Genomic DNA, 15585 nt, shown 5'->3' with positions numbered 1-15585 from the left:
TAAAAACCTTAAAAAACAGCAGCGAAACTCAGAGCAAAGAGAAAACAACAGAACAGGCATCAGTCTGTGTAGTAATGCAGTTTGCACATTTTCTTTTTTTATTGTTGCCTCATTCACTAAACAGTTGAGTGGTGCAAGATTACCAGACAGAGAGTTAGGATACACATCTATGCTATACAGCGGATGGATTATAATTATTACAAATACAGTAAACATATTTACATTTTAGTTCAAGCTCCATACAACATAGATATTTACAAAATAAGTATGAAAATGAAACCAGTCTAAATAATGTACAGCGGTAAAATGTTCAGGTCTTGTCCTTTTATTTTTTTAAAACCAAGAATCCCAAAGATACTGTCAGATGAGGAGGGTGGGGGGGCTGATGAGAAAAATCACGACTAGTTTAGTTTGAAAGGCATCAACGGAAAATTTAAAGTCACATTAAAGTGTTCTAATATAATTTCAGTCTATAGCTATGATGTGTTATATTCCCTGATATTAGATTAAATAAACTAATAAATTAACCCTTTTATTAGATTTCAGACACCTGGGCATCGTGGGTAGTTGGTAAATGTTTCCTCATAATAAAAAAAATAAAAAAACTACTTTCTGATCAGGAGGAAGCGCTACTGTTGCTCATATCCTCATGAAAAAAAAAAAAAAAAAGGTGCAGCGGGTTACATCTCTGGTCCCTTCAAATTAAATAGTTAAAAACAACCAAACATCTTAAATCGTACATTCAACTCTCTCAGCTCAGGCTGCCAACCTTCATTTGGTTAATTATGAGCAGAACAACTAAACCGCACAGACTTTATTTAATCAGTTAGTTGAACCTTTTATTAATATGTGCAAAGAGCTGCAAACTAATATGTACATTTATAAACCATAAACACAAACAATAATAATATACTTCTGCAAAGGAGCCACTGTGTGTGAAAATGTTTGCTCTGGTGTCCTTGTATTTTTAACCTAACGAATGCATAGATGCAGGGTTTAGATTCCAGTATGGGCTCTTTAACGACTCTCTGACCAGCAGGTTTCCTGACCTCTGGGTCCTTTGACAAGCAAATATTCTACTATAAAATAAACTAATGAAGGCATCTCCGTGTCGGCTCTCGTGTGAGGTGAGCAGGGGGCAATCTGCTGGTTGGTTGGCCAGAGTTTAATAATGCCCTTCTGTGCAGCGAACGAGTGCAGAGACAGAGGCGCCTCATCAGCATCAAGTGCAGGGCAAACATTTTCACCTTCCTCCACGTCCTTTTAAGGTTTTCGTCCAGTGTAACTCCGATATGCTCACTCATCCTTGTTCCTGAAGCTCAGACATAATCCTGCATGATCTGCCTTGCAATAGATATGAGTTAATGTGCAAAAAAACAAAGGTGCAACACCAATAAATGCTGGTTAAAAACAAAAATCAACAAATAAATGCCCTTTTTTTACATTTCAAATGACAGTGAATACTGAGAAACAAAAGTTGTAGAAAGAGTGTTAAGAGTTGGAGAAGTTTAAATTCAGGAACCTGAAGAAAAAATAAAGAAGTGGTCATGTTTGTTGGTGCTGAAATTAACAAATACTTCATTTTAGAGGTTTTACCCAATAAGGGGAATGTTTCTTCATCCATCCTTAAGCTACAGCAGCTTCAGCACTCATCTCAGCAACTTTTTGACATCTCACCAGTTTTTAGTTTCACACATATGCGACAGTCAGGTAATAAAGTTTGGGTTTATTTTTGCTATAGAAGCAGAGAGAACTGCCTTAAACAGGATCTGAATATCACTGCCATCCCAGAGGAACACCTTTAGGAATAACTTTCCCTCCGGAGCATCTTTAGCTCCTGTATTTCCTCCCTCATATCCTCCAGTCCTTATGGTGAAATACAAAACGGAAAAATGTTTATTCCTGCAGCAACTATCCGTACAAAGAATGTACATTTTTGCTCGTTTTTATCCAGTTAGCAAGATTTCTTTTTTTTGTTTTTTTTTATGTTTGAACAAATGCACAAACTGACACTGGCACTATCTTGGCGTGTATGTACAGAGGCTGAGGAGTGGGATCTAACATCAAACGGAGGATTTGGGCTGAGCTCGACTAGATTTTACATGAAATCTTAAGTTTCTTATTTTGAAGCCTGATGCATTTCTCTTTAAGTCCAATATGGAAAAGCAATAGTTAATGTTACAGAGTATTAACTACTAAATCCCTTTGATATATTTGGAGATTTTCACCTAAAATTTCAATCTGTTTTCCCTTATCAGTAAGCAAACTTGGTGTTCTCCAGCCTCCCTTATCCTAGCATATTATCAAAAAACTAAAATTTAAATTAAACTTATTTTGGGAGTTACGTAACACTGATAGGAGACTTTTTTTGTTTCTTTTGTTTTTGTGAGAGATGTTTGGCAAACTAAAAATAAATGTTTTTGGAGAGCCGTGCACACACAAGTAGACTACTACAACATGCTTCAAGTCAGGAAGTTCAGGGGTGACGACAAAGCAGAAAGAAATCGAGACATAAAAGTTTAAAACACAAAAAGCCGAAGGGGGAGGAGAAGAAGAGCTCGGGTTGCTGGAGGGAAGCAAAGTTCAACGGAGTTGAAACTTTTAGTCGCATGAAAAGTAGAGACTTAAGCCACAGGTCTACTTACAAGAGGAAACCTTTTAAGACTCACAATGATTAATAAGTTTTAACACTCTGTATGTTCAAAGGCTGCATGGAGGGAGCAGGAGCCATGGGAGGCCTGCGTCACTCAGTTCTTCATCAGGCCGCTGCGCCTCCTCGCCAGCTTCGACCTACAGGGACGACATGTTGCCGTGAGGTTTAAGGTGCATTCGTTCAACAGATGTAAAGGTGTAACATGTTGGGTTTAAAGTACCTTATCGTCCCTGCTAGCAGGGGGTTAAAGGCGTACAGCCAGTCGTTCAGATCTTTCTCATTGTTGGCCTGCAGGAGGATTCCTCGATGCTTTGTGCACACTGCAAATGTGTTGGGAGTCTGCAAACAAAGATTCATAATGAGGCAGTTTTATCAAATTAGGTTAAAGTCTATTTATTTAAAAATAAAAACAAAGCTTGGTGATAAAAGTTCAAGGCAACTGCAGTCACGTGTTTATATTAGTCCATAGCGGGCTTGGAAGGTGCTCATTTTGCCGTGAGACACAAAATAACTTTATGGGAAAAAATGGTTACATGTTTAATTTATAAAAACACACAAACACTGATGCTAATTTGAAAGTTGTTGAGAAACGACTCTCTTTTCAGCCACTAACATGCTCCTAGTGTAATTTCCACTTGATTTGTAATCACTTAGATCTACAGCGGGAGGTTTTCTGACCCTGTATTTAGTCATCATGATTTCAGAAGCTTGATGTTGTTGCCAAACAGCGTCCTTGCGTCAAACACAGCTGGTGAGTTTGGGCGTAGTTCTCCATCATTACTGCGTTCAGTTTGTGTCATTTATCAGAAACAGACCCTCATGCTAGTCATGGTCAGCAGTACAGGCTTACTGTGCCTCCTCTTCCTTCTTAAACTCACTGAGGAAAAGTAGATTAATGAAGCTGGTAGATGTTAATTTAGGAGTTCCTCCTTTCTTAGTTGACTCCTTTTCAGCCTGTACTGATGTGATACTAAGTTCACTAAAGATTGCATCATCAGGGTTTTGGCAGATTCCCGATTCTTGACACTCATTCAGTCCACAGAGGGTAGATAGTTACTCTGCATATATTTTTAAACATTTCTGATGAATTCAAATAAGTTCCTGTTTTTAAAAATGACTTGAGCTCTGAGTTGTAAAGTGAAAGACGTCATGTGATGGGGGTATGTAAACCTCTATTTCACCATAGAAACACTCATAAAATAGTTCTAATGTTGATTCGAGCCTTCAGGAAGTGCTGGCGATTCTGATGAATTACCTTGAGCATGGCCTGCTGGTCTTCGCTGTATTCCACCTGGGCTGTGGACAGGTTGAGAACGCCGCGCTCCACTGGGTCCTTGTCACTGTTGTAGATGAAAACGTACGGGCGGCGAACGACCACGAAGTGCTTTACCCACGTGTTGGAGCGCGGCTCCATGAAGCTGAGGAAACCTTTCTTAGACACCACAGACCTAAAAACAAGAACAGAAAAAAAAGACCTCCTTACTTTGTTTTTCCTAAAGATGAGTGCCACCAATTAGCATCTTATCAGCTGAGAGCGTCCAAGTTTGATGGATATTTTTTAAGCTGCTAATTGGCTGTCAGACAATAACAGCCAAATCAAATAAGCCACTGCCATAATACTAACCCCGGCCTCATTTCCTCAATATCAGGCACCAGGTTTAAGAACTCGTTCTTTCCAGCCCGAGCAAGGTAGGACATCTCCAGCGTGGGAACCATTGGGAAGTTCTCATAGTCTGAGCAGGAAGGACTGGAGGCACGGGAGCTGTTCTCTGGAGTTCTTTAAAAGACAAAATACCAAGACAGAATCAAAGTTATGCACTGTCTGGATTATTTACTGTTAGAAAAAAATACATCAAACAATCAGAAAAAGTTTTTACTTTTGGTCTAAGGAGCTGCAGCGGGAGTCAGCCAGGGAGGGGCAGGTGGAGGAGGGGGTGAGGGTGGCGCTGCTCAGGCTGGTCACCGATGGGTCTCGTCCCAAGGGAGAGATGTCGGACAGCTGGAAAGAAAGGATGGAGTTCCACATTTTTTACAATGAGAATCAGCTTCATCACCGTTCAGATAAAATGCAACCAGATTGAGGAAAACATTCCAGAAATTTCTCACCTTACAGTCACTGATGCTGTTCACCACCTGGCTGTATTCGCTGTTGAAGGTGTGCGTCAGCAGGCGCAGACACTGTAACACAACAAGACCGTCAGCTCAAGGCAGCTTAGAGAGGTCACTGCTGTCTGTTTGGGTTTACGAGCTTTCTCCTCACCTTGGAGGCGAGCTCCTTCTCGCGATCCACCAAGCTCTCAATGTCCGCAGAGTCGTAGCCGCTGCTCTCGCTGGGGGTGATGGCGCTTTCGCAAGTGGCGCTGGAGATCTGGGAGGAGATGGAGGTGGAGGTGGACAGCGTGCCTGTGCTCATGCTGGGGGACAGACACTCGCTCAGGGACTTGGTGGTAGGAGTGGTTCCCACTGGAGCCTCTCCCAGCTTCTCCCTCAACAGAAGGAGGTGGCGGGTCTTCTCCACCTGTTAATGTGAGGGTTGTTTTTAAATAACAGATAAAACTCAGCTCTCTATGTATTTAGTTTTTCCAATATGTGAACAAGAACTGAGTTCCCACCTCATGCAGCTGCTCTAGTTTTTCCAGCTCCCACTGGTGCTCCAGGATCAAGCTGTCTCCTCTGGGTCTCCATCCGGCCAGATTCTCCTCTCCTCTTACATAAGCCACTGAAGTATCCAGAACCTTCCTTCTCCTTCGCTGCATCCCTGCGCAGCAAAGAATAACTTGTTAAGAAGAGGGTGAAACAATTATTCAGATTTTAGTTTAAAAGCTCCTTTTTCTTGCTCACCAGGGCTTCCAGTGTCAGACATCTTGCACAGGCTCAGCTCATAGATACCGGTGACACGATTGCTAAAACAAACCAGCAAAAAAATTATTTTGTAACAAGTCAGAGATTCTGCAGCAAGATAATACTGAGTTTTTATCTTGAAATTACCAACTTTACAAAAAAACAGAATGCAAATAAGATACTGATAAAATATGTTTTTATTTCAATAGAAAAATCCAAAGTTGATGAACTTGCAGGCTTACCAGTCAGGAGTTTTGGAGTAGCCACTCCCAAAAAGGTTCCTGAGCGAACGGGGAGGAGAGATTTTGGCGTCCCGGGAGTAGAACACCATAGAGACGTCTTTAGTGATGATGGCGGGCTGGATGCAGTGGTCCAGCTGAAAAGAGAGGAGACAGTTGGAGCGAGCCGAAGTCCAGAGGCAGGTGAGACAACTTGAAGCAGGGCAGAAGGACAAACCTCTAGATATGCGGACAGAGTCATGTAGATCTTCTCTCCGTAAGGAGTGACCCGGTTGAGCAGGAGGGAGTTGTGGAGGGAGCTGTCCCACACCGCTTCAAAACGATAGAAGGTTCTGGAAGAGAAAACCGAGAGAAAGGGGCATGAGTCGATGATTTGTGATATGTTGCTTTGCAAACACTAAGTTTATATTCTCACAGGAACATTGGGGACTTAAATTGTGAACCAGCATTAACGGATCTGACAGATTAAGCAGGAATCTTACTGTTAGCATGAAAGGATGTGAGGACAAATGGTGAGCAGACACAAAGACAGCACAGATGGTAAGGGTAGGAGCTGGAAAATACTACAATTAATTCACTGTGTTGCTTTGTACATAAATCAATCATCAAAATAAAACAATTTTAATGTCATAAACGTGTCTATTTAAATAAATTAACCCTTTTAAATGATTGTTTCCTTCTTTACCAGCAGGGGGAGCATTTACTATCAGACACTGACCTTGTTAACTTGTCACCTTACAACTTTATATTAAAGGTTTATATTAAAATCTAAAACTTATAAATATACTGTATAAAAGAAGCACTAATCAAGGGGTGTGTTTGCATTTAGATTGCCTTTCTTTGCAAATCAACATTTTGAGCAATTTGTGGGAACAAAGAAAGATCTTATGCAACATGGAGGGGAGAGGATTAAAAACCAACTATAATGAACTTATTTCTAAGAATCTATAAGTCTAAAGAAAGCATAAAGCCCATTCATTGAAGGCCTCTCATAGAAAGGGTACCTATCAATATCCTTATCAATAGAAAGCCTGAGGACAGCGGCAGCAGGAGAAAAGAGTGAACAGAACAAAAAGAGAAGCACAAAGAGTCAGGCAACAGAGACAATGAAGCGTTTCAAGTAAAAAAATAATGCAGACACTAAAAGCTCATGCAATGAGTGCATTACTACCTTAGATACTTTAGATGACAACATTTCATAGCAGAAGATGGAAAAAAAGAAAGACAAACTACATCCAAAACCTTGGGAAACCCATGGATTCACCCTGTGTTACCTGTAGAATCCATCAGAACCAAAGTAACCCTCAGAGTCCCATTCGAGTACCTGTTAGTGTTGTGGGATGACTTAATGTTCTTGGCAGAAATGATGTTGAGGGACAGGACGGCATCAGCTGCACCATCATCCACCTCGGCCTTGTTTCTGATACGACCTGATGGAACAAAACAGCACAACACATCAATATGGAAAATAATAATAAATAAAAGAAAACAACTCTACAAGCATTTCATCCACATGCAGCACATCAACAGTCTGAATAAGATGCTGAAAGTTTGAAATGTAATTATTTGGTCCATCAGCTGCAGCTAGAGTATATAAAACGCTGACAGAAACGTCACCTTAAGCAAAACAGAAGCCTGTCCTCCCAACCAGAAAGCTGTGTGGTATATTTCAGTAATGCCTTCTATAAAGTGTGCACCCTCCCTTCTATATACTCCGACAGGCTGTGTTTGCTGGATTGTTTCAGCCTGATCAAGTGAGCGCAGATGTAAGGGCAGCTCACCTACAACCAACTCACGAACATCCTTCCAGTGAAGTTCACTGCCTTTCTCGTGTATGAGGGTCACTGTGATCCTTCGCTGGATTCCCTGCAGAAACAATTAAGAGATTATGATTCCATTTTTATTATTTTAGAAAGCGATGAAAAAAAACTTTGAGTTAAAACACACATAGGGATATTTTGAGGAGTGTCAAATGTTTTCTGCTTACCTGGTGCAGAAGATAGGTGCCATGACAGGGCAATCCGGCACTGTGATCCACTATAGCTGGGATGTACCTGTGGATAAAGCCAGATTAAAATGAACAAATAGCATTTAATAAACTATTAAAAGTTGGATTCAATCTGATATGAAAGAAAAAGGCACAGAGAGCCACTCACTCTCCAGTAGGCTCCAGTTCACTTATCTCGAACCAGACGAGCAGGTCGTACTTGCTGACACACTGACCCAGGTTCGACTTGGTGATGGTGTTCAGCTTGGTGGCTGGAACTAAAAAAAACATCTAAAATTAGCTCAACATTCTATTAGGGGTTTTCATGAATGTTAATGATGAACAAACGTAAAGAACACCAATCATTTCTGCTGAGGCTGAGGGAATCTACACAGAGCCATACAGACATTACTATAGAGATTTGCTACAGAAATAAAAGAATGTGTATTATAGTAATCAGACGAGTCCAAAAAAAAAAAAACGAGTCTAGTGATTTTCTGGTGTTTGTTTTCTATCAAACACATAACATTCTCAGAATATCTATGGCAGCATCATGCTGTGGGGAAGCTGCTCATACTGCAAGCGGCTGAAAGGATGAGATCAGGGCAAATGTTCACCTTCCAGCAGGAGAAAAACCCTCCATACAAATCAGGAGCTATAGATCAAAGTGTATTCTATAGTCTTAAAATGTCCTGTAAAAATCCAGACATGAATCCAAAGTGATAAAAAGCTTGAAACTGATGTTCACAGATTCTCTTCATCCAGTCTGACAGGTCTCCAGATGTGTAAAGCCGGTCGAGACAAACTGCAGATTCAAAGGGGGCTCAACACTGAGGCATGCCATTCTTTTCAGATTTTTATAAGACTGATTTTATTTAATACCAATGTGTCATTTTCTTTCCTTTTATTCAGGTGTGCTTATAATATCATGAATTTGAAAAGTTCAGTAACCACGAGTCCTTTTGGAGGAAGCTGTATTTTGTGACTGAAAAGTGGAGTTAAATCACAGATTACGCCTCGCTGAACGCTTCCTGGTGTCTGACACATCATCAGGATTACGCTGCTGTTAGAACCATCTAATCTCTGATGTGCACACCCATTTCTGCAATATAAAGCTTGAAACTACTAAAGCTCTCTAAAGCCACAGAGGGTTTAGGGATCCACAGTCCGATCAGTTGTCCTTTATGATTAATTCTCTTTTTTCACAACCAGGAACACAATTTACGATTCAGGAAATGCAGCAAATCTACAGAAAGGTACAAACTAAAGTAAGGCTATAAGCGACGGGGGAGGTTACAGCTAATGTATTGGGGCTTGAAGGTGTCTCCAGTGAGTTGCAGCACTCACTGCGGTGCTCTGGTGTGTCCCCACAAAGAGGACCGAAAAGAAATAAAGCTCTAGTCTAATCACAGACAGTGGAGGGGCATCTATTGGCTGCTTCTCAACTGCTACAGAGTACTTTGAACCAACCGTGGTGCTTAGGTACAGTGAACACGGGGTCATGGAGTGCAGAAAGGAACGGGAAGTGTGAGAGCTGCTCAGCTTCGTCCTCCAGGCTGGCCACAGCAGAGGAGGCGAGGGCGTTGGCGTGCTCGGACAGCCTATCCAGCACTTTGCTGTTAACATAGCCGCTCACCAAGTAGTGGATCAACTCGATCTTACGGGTGTGGTCTTGGTGAGTGATGTTGTTTGTGTGCAAACGGTGGAAAAGATCAGTAAGTATGCATGCAGGGGGAAAAAAACAACAAAAGGGGAGGACTGAGTCTGGTAAATAGGATTAAAGATTACAGATAAATGATTCAATAGGACACAAAAAGATCCAAAGGAAGCGAGAAATGAAAATGTGCATGTGAGGTTTGGATATATAAGAAACTCAAAGTTATGGGGAATCAATGATGAAAGAACATTTTACTGTAAAGGTGTGCTGGAATGACTGGTACCTGGTTTAGACAGAGGCATAGGAATAGGATAGTATTTCCTTGATGGTGTTGGAGGCCTGTTAAAGGAAGCACAGGAAGGAAATGTGAGTTTAAAAGAGAAGTTTATCCTATCTGAAGTACTTTAAATGGAATAATGAAATGAAATAATTTAAATTCGTTACATAAGTACTCAAAATCCATGAACTTTTTTACATTAAAATCACGAAATTGCCTGAGTGAAACTCAGCCTTTTGCTGGAAGGTTCCTCTGTACTTTATTTAGTTGTATTAGAACAAGACATCAAAGTTTCTAGGGTTCCTTTCATATATCTAAAGCTTCCCACCTGATCAGGTCCTGGCCATGGATATGCAGCGGGTGCTGCTGATAGTGGCCAAACACCTCAAACACGATGGGCTTGCTCTTAATGTACTCAATAAAGGACTCCGTGACCTCCACTGAAACCTGCAACAGTAGAAAGTCCGATTTAAGCTTCTATTTAAACACTGCAGAAATATTTCCATGTTTTTCTGTACTTACATTCTGAACGTGGTAAAAGCCCAGAGGAGCTCCTTTGCCGGTGTTCTTCAGTGGCTCAGTTGAAAAAGCCTCGTCGTGGCGATGAAGGAAACTGAAACGAAGCACATGTCTGCGTGAAAAACGCTTCCTATAAAATCGGGACCAATTCTGATCAGAACTCGTTTTTCGGAGTGGTGAAACTTTAAGAGTTGTATAAAAAGAAATTTTAATCATTCTGTGTTCAGCTTAGATGTTATTTTTACTTACTTGAATTGGCAAAAGATGTCTGCATACTCGGGTGGGATGCCGCTGGCCTGGAGGACAGTAACACGGAAGGTGAAGATGCTGCCTACCTCCAGCTGGCCTGCCAGTCCGTCAATGTGACTCAGCTTGCTGTCTGAGATGTTGCCCAGCTTAAGGTCTGAGGAAGAAATATGAGCTGCGATTTATTAAAAGTGACCAATAAATGCTGGTGGTTCCATGTGAAATCTATGCTCTTCTTCTAGTTATTTAAGAGCAGCTCTGGGGAGGCAGCACTTTAAGCTTTTATAAAAAGCATACAAAAAAAATAAAACTGCATTGCTCTCATTAACATGACAAAGTATTAAATCCTAACTTTGGAACATCTGCTAAATGTGATCGCCAGTGAGGGGGAGAGCCTGAAATTTATGAGTGTGGAGGTGAAGGTCTGGCAGCCGTACCCATGTCGTTGATTCTGTTGAGCTCCTCGGAGGGTGTGATGACCTCTGAGCTCTGACCCTGACCCTCCACAATACGCAGCTCCTCCAGGGACAACCCAGAGCGAGTCATAACCGTAGAGGGAAAGTCGTTCTGAATGGATGAATAAAAGCAGGAGGCATTAGCATAAAGCTGGTCTAGAGGAATGAAGTCCTGAGAATTATATATATATTATTTTCAACCAAGTAGTTATTTCTGAAAAGAAAAACAGACAGCCCAGGTGTCTGAGTTTCCAACTGCTTTCATCTGATTCTGGGCTCACCTTTTTGAAGTATTCATCATCAAAGGAAATCTTGGCAGTCCCCGACTGTCTTACCCCTGACCCATAATCTGGGGCCTCCTCGTCAGCTAGAAGAGAAACAAACCCTCCTTTTATCCCAACCTGTCATAAACCTCTGCTGTCAAAGCACATCTAAAGGAATGCATAAAGGATCTGAGGGAATCACTGCGATGCAGCACAGTCCCTGACAGCTTTTCTACACATTCGGCTTTCAAAGCAGCAGGCAGAACCACACACTCTTATGTTTAGACTGTTTTAACAAAAAAAAGCATTTTTTTTTTAATTTCATTAGAGATTTCAATAATTACTCACCAGCTATAGCCTGGACCCCCACACGCAGGAAGCCTCGCACCTCGCCCTTTTCTGTAACTATGGCAACACGGTGGACGAGCGGCACCGGATACAGCAGGTTGCTCAGGTACACAAAAGCTCTGAGTGCAAGAAAAAAAACAAAAGATCTGAAAAACTGCTGAGAGCGGTTTAGCATCGAAATATAGCATCAATCTAGTATCTGCAAAGGTTAAAAAGTTAACATGTTTTGCACAAGTTATTGACAAATATACACAGTGAAATATTAGTGACAAAATAAAGGAGAAAAAAAATTAATAAATGAGAATGACAAGTAATGACAAGTAAGAGCTATTTAAAATGTAATTTTTTTCAGTTTTTGTCTCATTCAGTGAAATAGGAGACAGATCTGCAGGATGCAGCAGTAAAGGCTGTAAAAACAGCAGCTTAAGGTTCTATCCCATGGTGGTCTCTCAGGAACACACAACTCTGATACGTTTTGTAAAAAATTATTTGTAATTTCAGTACTCATAGATACAGACTCTGCAACCAGATCGCACCCCTCTGTCTCTGTGCCGGAAGACTCAAGGCTAAACCCAGAGCAGAGATGTCAATGCATAAAATCTCTGAAGACCCAGGATGCATCTGTGTGTTGGTTTCACTGCTCATCACTGCGATATTGGATTTACAGGATGGTGTTATTAGTGTTGCACCTTCTCCATTTTGGGTAAAAATCCAACCACCGTTGTTCAGTATCAAATCAATCTGTCAATTTTTCTTTATCTTTTGTGAAATATTTCATACCCATCTTGAAAACTGATAAGTCATAGCTTTATGTAATCTACAGTCTAGTTTAAGGTTTATATCACTCCTTTAATCTAACTAGAAACTGTTTTGATTGTATTTCACTCCGTTTACATCAGAGTAAAATACATTTAGAAATGAAAAGGGAAGGCATGAAAAAGCAAGATTTAGGAACAAAAATCAAGGCAGCTTTACTTAGAGGTGTCAGGAGCACCGACACCAGTTGATGTGGAAGCAGGAAGTCTTAAAAACTCCTGAACTTAAATTGCTATAAAATGAAGGCTTGTTTTGCAGCAATGTGACCAGATGCTCAAACTGTGATACGTAAAAATACATTCATCACACTAGCATCCAAAACTGCTCTTACTTCCATAAAAACTGATATATCAGACAGTCTTTTAGTTTGTACTTTAAATCATGACATCAGAAAACTTTGAAGCAAACTAAAGCAACCAATATGTAAAACTTTACAGCTGCTGATCACATGATGATATAAAACAAGCTAAAGCAAAAACACTGACAGAACAACCATTTTATAGCAAAACTTAACGGTTATTATGGAAAACCTGGTAGAGAAATGACACTGAAAGGGTTAATACTACACTGCATTTTGTTTTGATTTCAATTGTATGATTTTACGCATTAAAGAAAAAAAAAAAATATTTTCATTGGTCAAATGAGAACGTTTTAGCTTACACATTCCAAAACCAAAATATTTCAAAAGTGACAAAAACAAATGACACAAATTAAAATGAAAACAAGGTTTAAAAAGTGAAAAAGGAAACAAACGAACAGCACTTATTCTGCTTGGTGCAGTTTTAGCAGACAGATGGGAGTTAATACAGTCAGCAGCAAGTGGTGGTGGAGGATGACACATCTCACAGGAGGACGTCAGGAGATGATGCTGGCTTCTTATCTTTTTTTAAAGTCCAAAATAAAGGTAATCTTAATTGGCTGATGTCAGAGAACAGGAAGATGACTACTCATGTCAAATCAAAGAATGTTTAATTTAATTCTGACACTCTGAGGCTTGAAATCAGCTCCTTAATGCTGTAGAAACTCTTCTATAGCCTGTTTGTACTTTGCTCATATAACTAAAGCCAACAACAGCTCCCCTGTGACAGCCTCTGGGTGCAGAGCAAGAGGAAACGGCCAAATCACCGACCTTCCCACCAGGATGAACCAGGGGGAGCGGTCATAGAAGGGGTCCTGGCCATCACTGAAGATGTCAGAGCCCTCCTCGGTGCCGGCATCCGAGCTTGTGTCGTCCACAAACGCCTCGTCGTCCATGAAGTCGGACATCTCGCTCTGGCGCTCGTCCGCCAGCTCGGTAATCTCCGAGTCAGAGGTGGAGAAGGTGGGAGAGGGCGTGCGGTCGGCCAGGTGCTCGTTGACGCAGCCGTTAAAGATGGGAGAACTGCTGGATGGGGGTAAAGGTTTGGGAACAGTGGCAGGAACCGAGGAAAGGTAACAGTGAAGTTACAGAAGAGTTACAAAAAGGGAACGTTCACGTTGTGACACTGTTCGCTCACTTTGCTTTTCAGGGTTCTTACACAGTTCTCATGAAAAAAACTACAGACTTTACCAGACAACATTTTATAGTCTGCTCCTTCTCAAGATTAAAATCATAAAGTTTAGAATTAAATGTTCAAACTGTAGATACGGCAAAAACAAACTGGAAGAGGGAAACGAGAAAAGGACAGAGGGCACAAGGCAAGACTGCATGAAGGAAGGAATAAAAAAGCATAAGAAAATGTTGGAAGGAAGGAGCCAAGAAAGAAAAAACACAAGGAAAGAAAGACACATTTAAACAAAGGGACTTAGAATAAATTAAAGACCTATATGTACCCTTTTTCTTTTTTTATTTATTTTAATGTATATCCAGATCATATCCAAACTGTGTAGGAACCCTGCTTTTAGAGCAAACAAATAACTACAAATAAAAAGATTCAATTTTCCTTGCAGTAATTACCTGCATCAATCTAATGCAAAAGCTTCCAAAAAGCTTTTCCAGTTTAGGAATCATTTCATAGAGAGCCGCCATTAATCTAATCGCAGGTGTCAGAGCAAATACTACCAAACGCTATTTTAAAGCAAAATGAAAGCCCACATGAATGGATTAGCCTACAAATCCCCTCATGTATGCAGCCTGAAAGAGGATAAACATATAAAACGCAGAACATTCCCGCCTCATGTTCACATGAATTACATGAAAAGGAGAACAGCGACCAATGAAAGCACAACATGATGCATTGAACAAAATGAAGAAAATAAACATAAAACCATATAAATAAAATAAATACACATTTAAACTGATGTGGCATGTAAACATATGAAACAAATTAAACCACAATCACAAAACAAAACTGGCATATTTTAAATGAAAAAAAAAAAAAAACAAAAAAAAAAAATGCAGGTATACATAAGCAAACATGAATGGGAAATATGAAAATAATGATACATAAAAACTTCTGACAATGAAAATTAAACACATGAACAAAACCTAAATGCTTTAGTACAGTATAGGCATTTGCCTGTGATAGTAATAGTTTGATAGGCATTAGTAAAGATAAACAGATGAAACTAAAATGTTAAACCTAAAAGGATTAAATTGCTTTTCTTAAGAATAGCAAAGTACACAAACAAAGCATAGAGTTTGGGAAATGAGCATCACTGTTTTAAATAATCAAAACTGTTGATGTGGACCGTGCAGTAGAGTTCATATTGCTTACACACCTGCCCACCAGCTTAAACCAGTGAAAACGGTCGTAGAACGGGTCGTTTCCAGTCAGCGTTCCCTCTCCATCAGCGTCCTGATGAGTGGAGGCCATTTCTCCGGCACGGTCGTACATCTCTCTCATTTGTTCCAGCCTCTGCCTGTAAATGATCAAATGCACTCAGGATTAATGGAAGCAGGAAGAGAATGAACAGACAACTTAATGAATGGAGGGTGAGAGAAGCTGCTGATGTATACATGATTGGAACTGGACTTTTTTTCTTTGTATAGTCAAAAGAGAAAACAGATCTTACAAAACTGCTGATTTGAATACTGATTCTACATGATTAATGTGTTTAATTTTTCTTTTCTTTTTTTTCTTTTTTTTTTTTACAAAAAAACTCTTCAAAAAATGCATCTTAGTGTAGAAAAAATATATATTATAAAGCACATTTTTGCAAACATTCACAGTTCTAACAATAACGATAAGTTCATCCAGTCACAGTGAGAAGGATCTCCACTGTCTACATAAAAAAAAAAACATTAGCTGAGAAGTTTGAAAACACATCTTTACCAATAGTTACTACACTATAACATAATAGGT

General features: G+C 40.2%; 1 protein-coding gene across 14 annotated transcripts in view; it reads right to left on the bottom strand.

Moving 5' to 3' along the window:
- Positions 1-322: 322 nt before the first annotated feature.
- Positions 323-15585, bottom strand: part of kif1b (kinesin family member 1B) — a 58321-nt gene continuing 43058 nt past the window's right edge. For 6 of the 14 annotated variants that reach the window (XM_015378127.1, XM_015378129.1, XM_015378135.1 and 3 more), the window contains 24 exons: positions 15002-15142; positions 13431-13685; positions 11486-11604; positions 11156-11241; positions 10857-10986; positions 10423-10576; positions 10177-10267; positions 9983-10101; positions 9661-9716; positions 7890-7998; positions 7721-7787; positions 7515-7599; positions 7058-7163; positions 5951-6065; positions 5737-5870; positions 5495-5556; positions 5266-5411; positions 4914-5171; positions 4760-4831; positions 4531-4652; positions 4278-4430; positions 3909-4101; positions 2874-2992; positions 323-2790 (listed from right to left, as the gene is read on the bottom strand). In XM_015378127.1, coding sequence (XP_015233613.1) covers positions 2748-2790; positions 2874-2992; positions 3909-4101; positions 4278-4430; positions 4531-4652; positions 4760-4831; positions 4914-5171; positions 5266-5411; positions 5495-5556; positions 5737-5870; positions 5951-6065; positions 7058-7163; positions 7515-7599; positions 7721-7787; positions 7890-7998; positions 9661-9716; positions 9983-10101; positions 10177-10267; positions 10423-10576; positions 10857-10986; positions 11156-11241; positions 11486-11604; positions 13431-13685; positions 15002-15142 — 2935 coding nt within the window. In that variant the 3' untranslated portion in view covers positions 323-2747. The remainder of the gene's footprint in view (positions 2791-2873; positions 2993-3908; positions 4102-4277; positions 4431-4530; positions 4653-4759; positions 4832-4913; positions 5172-5265; positions 5412-5494; positions 5557-5736; positions 5871-5950; positions 6066-7057; positions 7164-7514; positions 7600-7720; positions 7788-7889; positions 7999-9660; positions 9717-9982; positions 10102-10176; positions 10268-10422; positions 10577-10856; positions 10987-11155; positions 11242-11485; positions 11605-13430; positions 13686-15001; positions 15143-15585) is intronic. The other 8 variants (XM_015378128.1, XM_015378131.1, XM_015378133.1 and 5 more) reach the window with 2 other exon arrangements.

This window comes from Cyprinodon variegatus, unplaced genomic scaffold (assembly GCF_000732505.1).
Source record: "Cyprinodon variegatus isolate N-32 unplaced genomic scaffold, C_variegatus-1.0 Scaffold165, whole genome shotgun sequence".
Taxonomy (NCBI): domain Eukaryota; kingdom Metazoa; phylum Chordata; class Actinopteri; order Cyprinodontiformes; family Cyprinodontidae; genus Cyprinodon; species Cyprinodon variegatus.
Note: the sequence above shows the minus strand (reverse complement) of the source record. Positions and strands in the feature narration are given on the sequence as shown.